Genomic DNA, 16,518 nt, shown 5'->3' with positions numbered 1-16,518 from the left:
AGCAAAATTCTGTGGACTCCCCTACAGATGATGGAGTTCAGGTGTTTCCATTGAAGGATACTATTAATACTACTGCAAACAGATATTGTGGTCTTCCAACCTTGTAATGGTTTGGGGAAGACCAATTTGGTTTCAGGACAACTGTGTCCCTGTGTACAAAGCCAGCTCCATAAAGACCTGGTTTGACTGGTCTGGTGTGGAGGAACTCAAGTGTCCTGCTCATAGCCCTAAACCTCAACTTTACAGAACACCTTTTGGATAAATTTAAACTTTTATTGTGCCAGGTCTTCTCATCCAACATCAGCACCTAAGCGTGAACTCAAAGTCCCACAGACTCCAAAATCTTCCTAGACGAGTGGAGGCCTATATAGTCACCATGTTTTAGAATGGGGTGTCCAACAGCCTGATATAGGCCTGATAATTGGCGTCAGCCTGCTGGCCATATAATGTATCTCTTGGGAAGTCCTGGGGCAAAAAAGGTGTCCAAGCTCTTCTACACCTAACAGTCTCACGTCTCCCACTGCAAGAAATGTATGCGTTCTGGAAGCCTTGTTGTCATGTACATACATACATACATAGATAGATATACATACACACACACACGGTAGCCTGCTTTTTGTTCATTATATATACACACAACCTGGTATAACAATACTGCAGAGGGATTGTACTTTTATAGTCCTCTGTGGAAGTATACAGATTAGCTCAGATCCAGTTACAGAATTACAAATACATACACTGTTGGGGCAGACTGGTTGAAGGTCTCATGGCTTTGGAAACGCTCCCCAACCCTGGCTGGGGAGATAACTACTTTGATCGCTCACTCCACTCCCCCATCATGACACCGTGTCTTCCAATAGCTCATCTTTCCATTCATCCCCATCTCTATTGACATAAACAGGAATATTCAATCAGCTGGCTGAGGAGATACCAGCTATTCCAGCTATTACCCCCCCCCCAACCCATATCTTCCCATCAATCCCCTTCTTCATTGACATAACTAGAAGATTTGGTTGAGTAACAGAATTTTTTTTTTTTTTTAAATGGATCCCGCCATTGTTTCCCACCACCTGACTCCAGCTTTACTGCACATTCCCAGCCAGTCACCCTTGTGGTTCTATGCACAGCAAGAAGAGAATTAGCAGTCTGAAATGCAATGAGCAAGCATGCCAAAATATAAAAAGTAAAAAAAAAAAAAATAAAGAACTTAATGTGTACAACAAAAAGGACTCCCACATGAATGGTCGCATCAGGCAGAGCAGAAAAGCGCTCACCCCCAGAAGATCCTAGGATATACTGTTGGGCGACTCTGCTCACAAGGCTCTATGAACTGCAATGGCAGTTTTGGTTAGAATGCCTCTGTAAAGACTCAAGCTACACAAAAAGACAAGAACTAATCACACATGCGGAAAAGACGGACTTAACGGGACATCACTGAAAATTGTGGAAGGAATTTCCAGGGACGGCTCAGAAACTTCTGGCAGTGTCCCTGGAAATCAGGCCCTTTGAATTTTGGTGCGACTCTGGCATGCACACATGCACAAGACGTGGCTTTTCCGAACATCTCTCCTTACCTCTGGGCTCCTCAGCCTGCTTTGCGAGTTTGCGCAGCGCGGCGGCGAAGCTGGAGGAGGGTGCGGACTGGACTGAGAGCGCGCTGCTGGCCGCCGGGCTGCCGTTGGGTACCAGGGAGCCATTGATAGGGGAGGGAGTGAGGGGGCTGACTGTGGCCGTGGTCCGAGTGGCTGTCGAAAGCATTCCTATGGAAGCTGACTTTGGCTCATGGTTCATGCCTGGAATGAGGGAAAAAACAAAAAATAAGGCTAAAGCAGAACAATTAAAAACAAAAGAAAAAAAAAAAAAATACAAAAAAAACATGACTACTACTACTACAGGGCAGGACTGGCTGCTATTTACTAAACGTGTCACAAGAAATCTCTGCAATCAAAGAGGCCCTGTCATCCAAGCACACAATATTTTATGGAATGCAGCACACTAAAGCACCTCATTATCCTGCTATAGAAGTATTCATCTGGATTGAGGTTATGGTTATTCTCTTGGGAAAAAGGAAGACTGATGTAACTCCGTATCTTTGGTCTAATAAAAACACTCTCCAGACAAACATCGGGATGAAACGAATGTTTATGTAGTTCTAAGAACCAGAAGTATATAGAAGAAAAAAAACTGAATGAGAAAAACAAGAGAGGTGTTTATTCCCAGCGACCCGGACATCAACCCAACACCGCCGCACATTATGCTGAGATGAAGAAAAGGAGTTGCTGGTGAGCTTAGGCAAATAGTTGTTTTTTTTATCAGTTGAAAGCTGGCCTGTTTCAGGGATAGAATCCCCTCTTCCTGGGGTCTTGGACTCTCATGTATCTTTGCTGTGTACTGGGTTGCAATCTTGACATTTTACCAAATTGAGACTTTATTAAGAAGTTAGCAATCACAGCTGTACAGGCAGTCCCCAGGTTATGAACAAGATTGAGAGAAGGTTCTGTAGGTTTGTTCTTGAGATGAATTTGTAAGTAAGTTGGAACAGGTACTTTTTTAATGTAACTCCAGCTAAAAAATATTTTTTTAAGTTTTAGATAGCATATGTAAGGGTTAACTGGCCATGCAGTGATGGGGGATTGCTGACAGCTCTGCCGGACCTTGCGTGGCAGCATGCAGTAAGCAGCAAGATGGCCGCCCTGCGATTTCTCGGATGACACGTTGCCTGCGTTCTTAAGTATTATTATACAGGATTTATATAGCACCAACAGTTTGCTCAGCGCTTTACAATATAAAGGGAGACAATACAGCAACAATACAGTTCAATACAAGAGGGATAGGAGGGCCCTGATCCTTGGAGCTTACAATCTAAGAGGGAGGGGCTGGTGGTACAAAAAGGTAGTAACTGTGAGGGATGGACTGGTAGGAGGAGTAGAAGATTCCATTATTAGCTGAGGGCAGGATAGGCTTCCCTGAAGAGAGAGGTTTTCAGAGTTCGCCTAAAAGTCAGCAAAGTAGGCGATAGTCTGATAAATTGGGGTAGAGCGTTCCAGAGGATGAGGGAGGCTCTGGAGAAGTCCTGGAGACTAGCATGGGAGGAGACAAGGGAGCTAGAGAGCAGGAGATCGTGGGAGGAGTGGAGAGGACGGTTTGGGTGATATTTGGAGACAAGATTGGTGATGAAATTTGGGGCGGAATTTAAATGGCTTTATATGTTATTGTTAATGTTTTGAATTTTATTCGTTGGGCAAAGGGAAGCCAATGGAGGGATGGACGCCAGTGGAAAATTGGCAGAGAGGGGTGGCAGATAGAGAACGGGTAGTAAGGTGGATGAGTCTGGCAGCAGCATTCATGATAGACTGAAGAGGTTATAGCCTGCGATGAGGTCGGGATGAGGAGGGAGTTACAATAGTCAAGGCGAGAGATAACCAGGGAGTGAATAAGTTGCTTAGTGGTTTCAGAGGTTAAGAACGGGCGATTCTTGGAGGTGAAGTCTACTTAAGTAGGAGTCGTATGCAAGTCACATGTATGTAACTCGGGGACTGCCTGTACTTTCTATTGCTAATCACTCACCTGCACGTTTAAGGGGGAGGAATTCTTGAAACTTTAAAAAACAAGGTGGCTTTAACTAGTAGAAGATTTATTTGCATAGAAGTAGCTTATTGATTTAGCTATTTGGGGCATTTTTTTTTTTTTGGCCTCAAATTTTCACCTAGACAGAGAGAACAACATCATAAGTCCATGGATTGCTGACAACATCCCAAGTAAACAAAGAAGTCGGAGAACCCCCAATACCACTACTGGAGGTTCTCCGACTTCCAAGTTTTCACCTCTACTTGTGGGTAGAGGGAAACACCAACTTAGGACGACACTAGTGAAATCTACAGTTCTCCAGAAAATCAGGACCAAAGAGGTTCCTTGGGTCCAGCATGACTCCTGACCAAGCCCTTCCATGCTTTCTCTCAAGACCAAACCCTACCACACTTTTCCTTGTACACTCCTGCCCCCCCCCCCCCCCCCCAACCGGGGCCCTTCTACACTATCCAGAGACCAAATCCTTCCCCATCCAGAGAGCAAAATAAGTCAACAAAAGGAAGCAGAGCAACAAGGTGACTTGAGAAAAATCAAACTTTCTGCCAAAACACTTCACCTTGTCAATTAATGCTCAAGCCACAACATGTAAAGTGCTGCCGGATCTGTCAGTGCTATATACATGAAAAAAAAAAAATGTTTTGAAAATTGCCTCTTTTGTGTTGAGATTTCCCAGTGTAGTGGTTATCAGGTGACCTCTGCTACCAGGAAGCAAATTAGTTTTCTGGGGTCAGTAACGGGAATGTTAATGGATACACAGCCCAATACTGTTTGTTGACATTTGTACAAGGGCTCACGGGGCCAGGACAGGACAGGGAGCGGCCAAGTGACATTTCACGCAAGCCGTGAACTGAACACAAGGTCAGTCCACCCAGCAATGCCAATACCAGACTGGGAAGCATCTCAGTGCAGCCACAGACCACCAGAATTTGCAGCAGATAGGTCTGCTCAGTCATCTCTACCCCCTTGCCCTTTCAGGGACAACATACTGGGTATTGCAAGTCTATGACTGTACTTATAGCAACAGGACACTGTTGTGTGATTTATATTTTTGTATTCCTCCCGCAATGCACATCAGGTTATCATGCTTAGAGTGGTGGTGCCGGTACAGCGAAACCTTTGATCTGCTGCATCGCACAATACCAACATGTTTCAGGCTTTAGAAGCTGGATTGAGGGAGGGGCATTCAGTAAAGAGAAGAGCACAGGCAGGACCGCAACAGTGCACAGATTCTCATTCACACTCCAGCAAGCAGACCAGCGACAGTGAATAAGGGTAATGGAGTCATACATTTCAGATATGACTGAACAGAATGAAATGTTGGAAGGATAAAGAGAAACAAAACCTATATCTGTGGGTTCTGAATTCTCACAGACACAGTGCTTGCTCTTAGATGAATGGATGGTCCAGTGACATAAGCAACAAAACCAACAGAAATTGAGATTTCCCAGAGATTGGGGCTCATCACTGTATTGCTAGGATGTCTTCCATGAGCAGACAGACACCCAGAACTCTTAAAGTACCCAAAGCCACAATAAAATGAAGTCCTAAGGACCGGCTGGACTGCCATTAGCAATATATCTACAAACTTCAAAGCTGGCTGCTCTCATCGTCCATTGCACATGAATGGCATCCTGTTCATCTTTTCCCTCCCTCTGAGGACTCATTTTGCCAGACAATTGAGTGCGTCGGTGGACTCCTCCATATGCCATGCTAACAAAAATCTGCAGTCCGATCAGCCATTCGATTAATGTACTCTGGTTACAACCAATCTCATCATCCAGATAGAGGTTCTTATACCTAACCTATCATCGGGAACATCCACAGCAGCCCAGCAAGATTTAATTGTCAAAGCTCTCCATCCACACCTGAGCAATTTGTAGCACTTTTCCCCAAAGCATGACAAATGCTCACCATGAAGCTGTGCATTATATTCAATGGTGCCCATTCACACCTGAGTGTTGTGCTGCCGCTTGTCATGCAAATAAGCACATGAGCTTTTGAAGTGCAGAGTCGTGTTTTTTGGCTACATACAGTGCATCCAGAAAGTATTCACAGCGCTTAACGTTTGCCACAGTTTGTTATGTTACAGCCTTATTCCAAAATGGACTAAATTCATTTTTTTTACCTGAACATTCTACAAACAATACCCCACAATGACAACGTGAAAGAAGTTAGTTTTGAAATCTTTGCAATTTATTAAAAATAAAAAACGAAAAAACCCCCATGTACATAAGTATTCCCAGCCTTTGCTCAATACTTTGTGGAAGCACCTTTAGCACCAATTACAGCCTCAAGTCGTTTTGAGTATGATGCTACAAGCCTGGCACACCTATTTTTTGGCAATTTGTCCCATTGTTCTTTGCAGTACCTCTCAAGCTCCATCAGGTTGGATGGGGAGCGTCGGTGCACAGCCATTTTTAGATCTCTCCAGAGATGTTCAAACCGGGTTCAAGTCTGGCTGGGCCACTCCAGGACATTCAGAGTTGGCACGTAGCCACTCCTTTGTTATGTGGGCTGTGTGCTTAGGGTCGTTGTCCTGTTGAAAGATGAACCGTCGCCCCAGTCTAAGGTCCAAAGCTCTCTGGAACAAGTTTTCATCAAGGATCTCTCTATACATTGTTGCATTGATTTTTCCTTCGATCCTGACTAGTCTCCCAGTTCCTGCCACTGAAAAACATCCCCACAGCATGATGCTGCCACCACCATGCTTCACTGTAGGGATGGTATTGGCCTGGTGGTGAGCGGTGCCTGGTTTCCTCCAGACATGACGCTTGGCATTCAGGCCAAAGAGTTCTTTGTTTCATCAGACCAGAGAGTTTTGTTTCTCATGGTCTGAGAGTCCCTCAGGTGCCTTTTGGCAAACTCCAGGTGGGCTGCCATTTGCCTTTTACTGAGGAGTGACTTCCGTCTGGCCACTCTACCATACAGGCCTGATTGGTGGAATGCTGCAGAGATGGTTGTTCTTCTGGAAGGTTCTCTTCTCTCCACAGAGAAATGCCGGAGCTCTTTCAGCATTACCATGGGGTGCTTGGTTACCTCCCTGGCTAAGGCTCTTCTCCCTTGATCACTCATTTTGGTCGGGCGGCCCGCTCTAGGAAGATTCCTGGTGGTTCCAAAATTCTCCTATTTACATATGATGGAGGCCACTGTGCTCATTGGAACCTTCAGTGCTGCAGAAAATTTTCCGTACCCTTCCCCAGATCTGTGCCTTGATACAATCCTGTCTTAGAGGTCTACAGACAATTCCTTGGACTTCATGGCTTGGTTTGTGCTCTGACATGCACTAACTGTGGGACCTTATATAGACAGGTTTATGCCTTTCCTAATCATGTCCAATCACCTGAATTTCCCACAGGTGGACTCCAATCAAGTTGTGGAAACATCTCAAGGATGATCAGTGGGAAGAGGATGCACCAGAGCTCAATTTTAAGTGTCATGGCAAAGGCTGTGAATACTTATGTATATGAGGTTTTCGAAACCAACTTCTTTCACGTTGTCATTATGGGGTATTGTTTGTATAATGTTGAGGAAAAAAATGAATTTAATCCATTTTGGAATAAGGCTGTAACATAACAATGTGGCAAAAGTTAAGCGCTGTGAATACTTTCTGGATGCACTGTAGACTTTATTGGGACAGCCCAAAAATATGCAACCCAAGAATCTGTCTCCTACTCCTAGCAACCTCCAAAATGGAGGATTTAGGGGGTGTCCATGATGAATGTGTAGACTCATCTGGCTAGTGATGGCCCACAAGAACCTTTGAGCCCACTAAAACACTCATTACAAGAACCATGGCAAGCGTGAAGGAAGATACGTGGTTGTTGACATTCCGCAGATTATATTGTCTTCCCATTGGCTCAACTACCTGTAGCTTGAAAATAGAAAAAATGCCTGAAACTGCCTATGCTCAAGCACGAGACCCCAATCACACCTGATCGATTTGAAGCGCACATTTCCCGAAGTGCTTCAAACGTCAAGATTCTCACATTCAATGGTACTCATGTCACTTGTTTCTCAAGGCTTGAAAAATACAAGAGCTTCTTTGGAGCAGTCGCACATTTTTGGACCCTATAGATCGTCAATGGAAGTGCGTTTAAAAAAACAAAAACCCACACTTGTGCAATTTATTGCCTCTTCTCCTCTTAGCAATTAATAGGGTTGCGCAGATATCGGTACAGATACTAAACATTTGCACTAAATACTAAAACCAAAACTTTTTTTGCGATTTCATTGCAAACTGCATTGATCTGTGGCTCTGAAATCGTGCGGCAGTAACGCAATTTCAAAGCAGCACAGTGCAGCTTTGGACCTCTGATTTCATTGCGGCTTGTGGCTTCATTTAGCAGAAGTCATTGCAAGTTCCAATTAAAATCGCAAATAGTTGCGACTTGTCGCGATTGTGAACTGTCAAATCGCATGAGAAAAATATCAGTGATGTAAACCGTAAAAAAATAAATGCATCCAAGGGCAAAATATGTATCGGTAATTGATATCGGCGAGTACTTGAGAAAAAGCATTGATACTCGTACTCGGGTCTCAAACGGTGCATCCCTAGTAAATTAGCTTTCCAGTGGATAAAACAAATTCTAAAAGGCCGAAAATGCACTAGAAAAAGAAAAATCCCCTGAAAAATGCACACACAAGTGTGACTGGGAGCGAATTATCAAAGCCGTAAGAAACCAGGCAAGCACCGAGTGGTATCCAGAGGACCTACAATGTACTCCCAACACAGCCCAACGGGTAATATTGCCTCTTCCCTGCCAGTGATGAGGGGAGAGAGCGAGGAAGAGCTTCCAGCTTAGAAGATCCATCTAGCCATTGATAAGCAGGCAACAAAAGAGAGGCAGAAGAATTTCCCAGAGGCTAAAATGCCTCCCAGCCGCCTACTCATGAAGACCTCCTGTGTGTTGATCAGGCAGACAATCTCTGTCTGTGTCACCATGGGATCAAGGAGAGAGAGAAGAGGAAAAAAGAAAAATATAGGATTGAACCCTTCTGAGACTATGGCAGGTCTTCTAGCTGTGGGCGATAATGGAAAGCATGGAGAGGAAGAGCAGCTGGATGAAACTAGAGAGAAAAAAAAAAATTAGTAACAGTATAGGGCCAGCCCTCCAAATCTTTGGATTCAGGTGTATAAAATCAAGAACCTAGGCATGCACTCTGCTTATTAACCCCTGACACAAAGGTCCTTGTTCACTTGTCCTGTTATGACGTGACAACGCTCGGTCCTGGTCTCCCAATTGTGATTCTGCGTTGCCACCCTGTCACATGTGCCCCTTGGTGGAGATTACAAGTGGTTGGGCTGAGACACATTGAACAGGCATAGTCCACCGTTGTCACTGTTGGCAGGGAGCTGGACCAGAGCAATGATGTGCAGCCAAGGCTACAGTGCATGTAGACAGAAGTGGCTGAAGAGGCTGGAGGAGATCAGCAGCACTGACATGGGTGTAAAAAAAGGCTAATATTTTAAGGGGGAGAAAAAAAAAAAAAAAAAAAAAACAGAATTATTTCTGATACACAGAACAATGAGCAACGTAAATATCATCCGTAGAATTTACATCAACTTTAAAAAGCACAGTCGCTAAATGGTTACTTCCGCCTGGCAGTACTCGGGTCGTTGGCTCGAATCCCAACCACGGCATCACCTGCCTGGAGTTTGCATGTTCTCCCTGTGCCTGCGTGGGTTTCCTCTGGGAAATCCAGTTTCCTCCCACACTCCAAAGACATGCTGGTAGGTGAATTGGCTCCTGTCTGAATTGTCCCTAGTATGTGTATGTATGAATGTGAGTTAGGGACCTTAGATTGTACACCCCTTGAGGGTTAGGGACTGATGTGAATGTACAATATATATGTAAAGTGCTGTGTAAACTGACAGCGCTATATAAGTACCTGAAATAAATAAAAAGGTGGATCTTCTATTTGTGACATTAATCTTGGAGTCAGTAATACCGCCAATACTGTAACGAAAAAGGGCGCAGTCCTCCAAACCGGCACGCCCTTGTGTGAATGTATGTTTCTTGAAGGGTAACTCACTCTTTAAGACCTGACTGTATACACACAGATACATCGGCAGCAAAACGTGACCGTTGTCAACAAGTGGGAAAAAAACAAAACAAAATAAAAAAACAAAACAACTTTTTGGGAATGTTTAATATGTTGGTTTAAACAAACCAGGCTCTGCTATTGGGCCGGATCGCTGTTGCATTTAGTATGCCTGCAGGACAGCCTGGGACAAGGTACCAAGCAGGAGGAGAAAGTGTGACCACAAGCTGTGAACTACCTCTGCAGTCTAGCTGGCAGGTCCTGCCCTTTCTGAACCCCCTTCTTGCTGAAGCACCCATGACAGCATTCCCCTGTCTACCCGTCAGCCCAGCCATGGGTATAGCCAATGCCAAGACAGGGTCCTTTAGCACCCAAAAGGCCAAAGCTTAAGGCAGCCATTCATGGATCGAAATTCAGCTATTTCAGCAGGGACAGGCCGCCTTGCAATCCAGGTATGGGGGACAGTGGCTGTACAGAAGTTGATCGGCCAGCCTGTCGGGTTTTTTCATGATCGATCAGTGCTACCAACTATAGCTGGTGGCACTGATCAGTGTATTCTGATAGTGGGGAAGTCTCTTCACTGTGAGGATACAATAACTCAGTGAGAAAGATTCCCCCATCCACATTGAGTGTATGGCTGGGAGAATCAGGGTTTTTTTTTTTTTTTTTTCGCTCAACCAACAAGACAATTAAAATGAATGGCATGCCTTAGGCTACATTCACATTAGCTTTGTCAGCTGGTGTCAGACAGGCATTTGGAAAGCGTTTTTAACGCTTCTCAAATGCCTATGAAAATTCTGCACTTGGCAGCACACAGTGCTGTTCACACTGAAGTGTTAGTGTTGTGGCAAAACTGACGCCTCCTGTGGAGTCAGGAGGAGTTGAAGCCTTCCATTCAAGTCTATGGTGCAGCTCCTCAAACGCCTGGCAGGCATTTGCAGTGGCGAGGCGTTAATATCATTTAACTTCATTATAGGCATTTGTGGTGCGGTTTTAACGCTTTGCAAACGCCTATCAAATGTCTCAAGACTGCGCATAGGGCATTTGGGGAGCATTAAAAACGCCTGTATAATGCTATAGGGGCGTTTGGCAAGAGTTAGAAATAAAGTTTAGTGTGAATGACCCCTTAGGTTGCAGGTCCTGCCCTTTTTGGGCTTCCCCACTAATAAAGAGCCCAAGACAGCCGCCTGCTTTGCCTATCCCTTGGCCCGGCCCAGCATGCACAGTCTGATAAGAGATGTAACAGTTCACTGGGGTAACAATGAGTGACCACTTCTCATAGAAACATCTTCACACAGCAGATTATTATTTGATGCAACATAAAACACTTTGCTATGCTTCCACAGCATCCATTTCCTGAGCAGAAGATTTCTGCGGGGTCTGGTAACCAGTCCAACCAGGAGTGACAGACATTGCACTGAAAGATCTGACCCATTTCAATCTAAACTTTGCAGAGACACCCCTTGCCATCAGACACAAGTGACTCAGAACAGAGGGAGGGGGATAATATCCATAACAAAAAGCAAGGACAGGGGAAAGGGGGGGCATTGATGAGACAGATCGATGCTACAATCAGGCAGACAGATCGTTACTGTACACTGTAGGGATTTATCAAGATGCACGCTGAATCCTGCGACAATCCACCGTAAACCTCACCGCATCATGCAGGATTTGAGATAGATTTGTGGGCATTTGCAGCCGTCATTGCTCTAATCCTGGACAGCCAACAGTGATGGGACTAGGGCATCAAATCTACCAATATGCGTGTAGCATCCCTCCCCCCCCCTTTAAAAAACCACGCATATAAGACGCGGGGCGCATGCTTTGAATTGGAGCAGCAATACTTCTTTCCAGGAACTTATGAACCCAACTAAAAACAGCAGCCATTCCTGCTCCACAAATACCCCCAAGCTTTTCTAAAGCACCCACAGTTCACGTGGCGTTGTACAATTTCCCAAAAGGCTGTACACACAGAGAGACGACAAAGACAAAAGACAAAAGGTTTAAAAAACATACGGTGCGCAGCAAAAAGAGACGGAGAAGTCTGCTTACTACAAAGGTTGGCGTCCGCTCTCCCCCTCTTATTTTTGGCTCAGTTTCCGCCGAGTCGACGGGCTGAATCGCACGCTTTGCGGATAAAGGCTCCGGGACACAGCATAATGCTCCTCCAGAGCGCCTGGGCTTATCTAACAAAGCAACAGCACACTTGCCTTGTGAAAACAAGCTGACACTGAGCCTAGAACAGCTGCCACCAGCGTCACATGGGCTGGCCCCATCTCCCCAAGCAGGCAGCCTGCAGATAACACTGACTGTTTTGTCATGAGACTCAGCAGAGGAGTCTATTCAAAGCGTCTGAGGCAGCAGCGATCAGGGGGCGTCTGACCCCGCTGTGTCCTCCCAGCAAGGGGAAAGGGGGGGGTGTGAGGGGAAGGTGGAGGGGATAGTGGCACAGAAGAATCCATAACATAAATACAAAGGGCTTTCCTGGCTGATACACTATTGAGGACACACAATTTTATAGCAGTGGGTTATGTAGCGCCTTCATCTGCGGTGGTGCTGTACAAAAAAAACAAAAAAAAAAACACACATACACACACTACAAAACAAAGCTAAAAACACAAAAGAAAAATATAACTAGATACAATGTATTTAAAAAGCTAAAAACTAGACATACATTGTATAAAAAGCCAAAACTAGACAAATACATTGCAACACAACAACAAGCTACAACACACAGTGCAAATATTTTGAACCTTTGCCAGAAAAGCTTACACTCCAATATTACCACTACCATAGACCACTGAGTCAGTCGCTGCACCAGAGGAGCTTACACTCTAATGCCCCACCACATTCACAGACTAATGATTATTTTACATGTATATAGCGCCTTCATCTGCGGTGGTGTTGTACAAAAAAAACAAACAAACACACACACACTACAAAACAAAGCTAAAAACACAAAGAAAAAAATAACTAGATACAATGTATTTACAAAAGCTAAAAACTAGACATACATTGTATAAAAAGCCAAAAACTAGACAAATACATTGCAACACAATAACAAGCTACAACACACAGTGTAAATATTTTGAAACTTTGCCAGAAAAGCTTACACTCCAATGTTACCACTACCATAGAACACTGAGTCAGTCGCTGCACCAGAGGAGCTTACACTCTAATGCCCCACCATATTCACAGACTAATGATTATTTTACATGCAGGGGCGGACTGACCATTTGGAAACTTGGGCACTGCCCGAGGGCCCGGGGTCAGTAGGGGCCCCATGAGATGCCCCTGGACCTTTTTTCATAGGCTTTTTTGAGTTTGGGCAAGGACACAGGGGCCCCATGAGCCCCTATTGCCCGGGGGCCCCACGAGTTGTCAGTCTGCCCGTTAACATGTATATAGCGTCTTCATCTGCGGTGGTGTTGTACATAAAAAAACAAAACACACAATACAGAACAAGGCTAAAACACAAAAGAAAAATATAACTAGATACAATGTATTTACAAAGCTAAAAACTAGACAAACATTGTATAAAAAAACAAAACTAGACAAATATATTGCAACACAATAACAAGCTACAACAAACAGTGTAAATATTTTGAACCTTTGCCAGAAAAGCTTACACTCCCATAGAACACTGAGTCAGTCGCTGCACCAGAGGAGCTTACACTCTAATGCCCCACCACATTCACATACTAAATGATTATTTTACATGTATATAGTGCCAACATATTCCGTAGCACTGTACAAAGAACACTCAGCCAGTCACATCGTTCTCTGTGGTGGGGCATTAGAGTGGAAGCTCCTCTGGTATATTCACAGACTAATGATCATTTTACATGTATATAACGCTGACATATTCTGTAGCACTGTACAAAGAACACTCAGCCAGTCACATCAGTCTCTGCACCAGAGGAGCTTACACTCTAATGTCCCCCCCAGTCACACACTATTATTATACATTTATATAGCTCTGATATATACCGCAGTACTGTACAGAGAACACTGAGCCAGTCACATCAGTCTGCACCAGAGGAGCTTACACTCTAATGTCCCCCCACAGTCACACACTATTATTATACATTTATATAGCTCTGACATATACCGCAGTGTTGTACAGAGAACACTGAGCCAGTCACATCGGTCTTTGCACCAGAGGAGCTTACACTCTAATGCCCAACCATATCCACACACCACTATTCTGAGCCAGTCATGTCAGCCTCTGTATCGCAGGAGCTTACACTCTAATTGTGAAGTGAAGCAAAAAGAAAGAGCGCACCAACCTTGCCCATTGCCTCAGTAAACTATGAATTCATTAAATATGTATACTCACAGAGCTCTGATGAAGGGTTCCCCTTCGAAATGCATCAGCCTCACTTTGAGAGCCTACCCTCATGATGTGACTCACACTGGCTCTACACTTCAATTTCCTAAATTCTGAGGATCTGTTTATGCTGGTTACACTTCCTTGTTTGTGAGTATATTTTTTATTTAATAAATTCATAGTTTACTGAGGTCATGCGCAAGGTTGGCGCCCTCTCTTTTTGCTTCACTTCAGTTTTGGTCGGGCTTCCCCAGCCTTGTTTTAGTGCTGCACAACCTTCCATGCATTTCTGGATCTGTTTCAAGGAATCCTTTCACCTTTCCAGCCTTGTTTTGAGTCCTAGCGGTTTTGTTTCCGCTTACACTCTAATATCTCTTTCTTCCCCAGCCACACACTATAGCTCTGATATATACCATAGTGTTGTACAGAGAACACCGAGCCAGTCATCAGTCTGCACCAGAGGAGCTTACACTCTAATTACCCCATAGTCACCAACTACTATTATTATACATTTATATAGCTCTGACATATACCGGAGTGCTGTACAGAGAACACTGAGCCAGTCACATCAGTCTCTGTACCAGAGGAGCTTGCACTCTAATGTCCCCCCACAGTCACACAATATTATTATACATTTATATAGCTCTGACATATACCGCAGTGCTGTACAGAGAGCACTGAGCCAATCACATCAGTCTCTGCACCAGAGGAGCTTACACTCTTGACCTCCTGCTCTCTAGCTCCCTTGTCTAGTCCTCCCACGCTCGTCTCCAGGACTTCTCCAGAGCTTCCCCCATCCTCTGGAACTCTCTACCCCAATTTATCAGACTATCGCCTACTCTGCTCACTTTTAGGCGATCTCTGAAAAACTATCTCTTCAGGGAAGCCTATCCTGCCCTCAGCTAATAATGGAATCTTCTACTCCTCCTACCAGTCCATCCCCTACAGTTATTACCTTTTGTACCACTAGCCCCTCCCTCCTAGATTGCAAGCTCCCAGGATCAGGGCCCTCCTATCCCTCTTGTATTGAACTGTATTGTTTCTGTATTGTCTCTCTTTATATTGTAAAGCGCTGAGCAAACTGTTGGCGCTATATAAATCCTGTATAATAATAATATATAAATCCTGTATAATAATAATAATAATATATAAATCCTGTATAATAATAATAATAATATATAAATCCTGTATAATAATAATAATATATAAATCCTGTATAATAATAATAATAATAATAATATATAAATCCTGTATAATAATAATAATAATAATATATAAATCCTGTATAATAATAATAATAATAATAATATATAAATCCTGTATAATAATAATAATAATAATATATAAATCCTGTATAATAATAATAATAATAATAATATATAAATCCTGTATAATAATAATAATATATAAATCCTGTATAATAATAATAATAATAATAATAATAATATATAAATCCTGTATAATAATAATAATAATAATAATATATAAATCCTGTATAATAATAATAATATATAAATCCTGTATAATAATAATAATATATAAATCCTGTATAATAATAATAATAATAATATATAAATCCTGTATAATAATAATAATAATAATATATAAATCCTGTATAATAATAATAATAATAATATATAAATCCTGTATAATAATAATAATAATAATAATATATAAATCCTGTATAATAATAATAATAATAATAATAATATATAAATCCTGTATAATAATAATAATAATAATATATAAATCCTGTATAATAATAATAATAATAATAATATATAAATCCTGTATAATAATAATATATAAATCCTGTATAATAATAATAATAATAATAATATATAAATCCTGTATAATAATAATAATAATAATAATATATAAATCCTGTATAATAATAATAATATATAAATCCTGTATAATAATAATAATATATAAATCCTGTATAATAATAATAATATATAAATCCTGTATAATAATAATAATAATAATAATAATAATATATAAATCCTGTATAATAATAATAATAATAATAATAATAATAATAATAATAATAATATATAAATCCTGTATAATAATAATAATAATAATAATATATAAATCCTGTATAATAATAATAATAATAATAATAATATATAAATCCTGTATAATAATAATAATAATAATAATAATAATAATATATAAATCCTGTATAATAATAATAATAATAATATATAAATCCTGTATAATAATAATAATGACCCCCGGTGTCACACATACATTGTTTCAGTCTCCTATTACTGGTTTAAAGCAGCTGTAAGTCTCTTAGCAGTCATCAGAGTACCTGGCCTGGGGCAGAGAGAATCCCATTTGGGAGCCGGTCCAGCACATTTATTGAATGACCCCCTAGTGTTGTGTCCGACCTAATTGGCCGCTGATTGCCCTTTAAACCAGGTTCCTGCAGGGAAGGGGGCAGACTGACTGGCTCTGTGACCATCACCCTGATGGCCTAAAGTAAACAGCATTCTATGGAGGGGGTCTATGGTGGGGGTGGGGGGGGGGGGTGGACAGGACATACAGGT

The 16,518-nt window shown here is 42.3% G+C and overlaps 1 protein-coding gene across 7 annotated transcripts in view; it reads right to left on the bottom strand.

The window, feature by feature from the left end:
* GSE1 (Gse1 coiled-coil protein) overlaps positions 1-16,518 on the bottom strand; it is a 555,158-nt gene that overhangs the window by 47,114 nt on the left and 491,526 nt on the right. For 3 of the 7 annotated variants that reach the window (XM_089693986.1, XM_089693988.1, XM_089693989.1), the window contains one exon: positions 1,575-1,793. The exons of 2 other annotated variants lie outside the window; for them this stretch is intronic. In XM_089693986.1, coding sequence (XP_089550112.1) covers positions 1,575-1,793 — 219 coding nt within the window. Of the gene's footprint in view, positions 1-737; positions 799-1,574; positions 1,794-11,682; positions 11,845-16,518 lie in introns of those variants that run through there. 2 more of the 7 variants (XM_089693990.1, XM_089693993.1) reach the window with 2 other exon arrangements.

Source organism: Staurois parvus, unplaced genomic scaffold, assembly GCF_062004578.1.
Source record: "Staurois parvus isolate SC_StPar_1 unplaced genomic scaffold, SC_StPar_1.0 ptg000646l, whole genome shotgun sequence".
NCBI classification, from domain to species: Eukaryota; Metazoa; Chordata; class Amphibia; order Anura; family Ranidae; genus Staurois; species Staurois parvus.
This window is presented reverse-complemented; position numbering and strand designations above follow the sequence as displayed.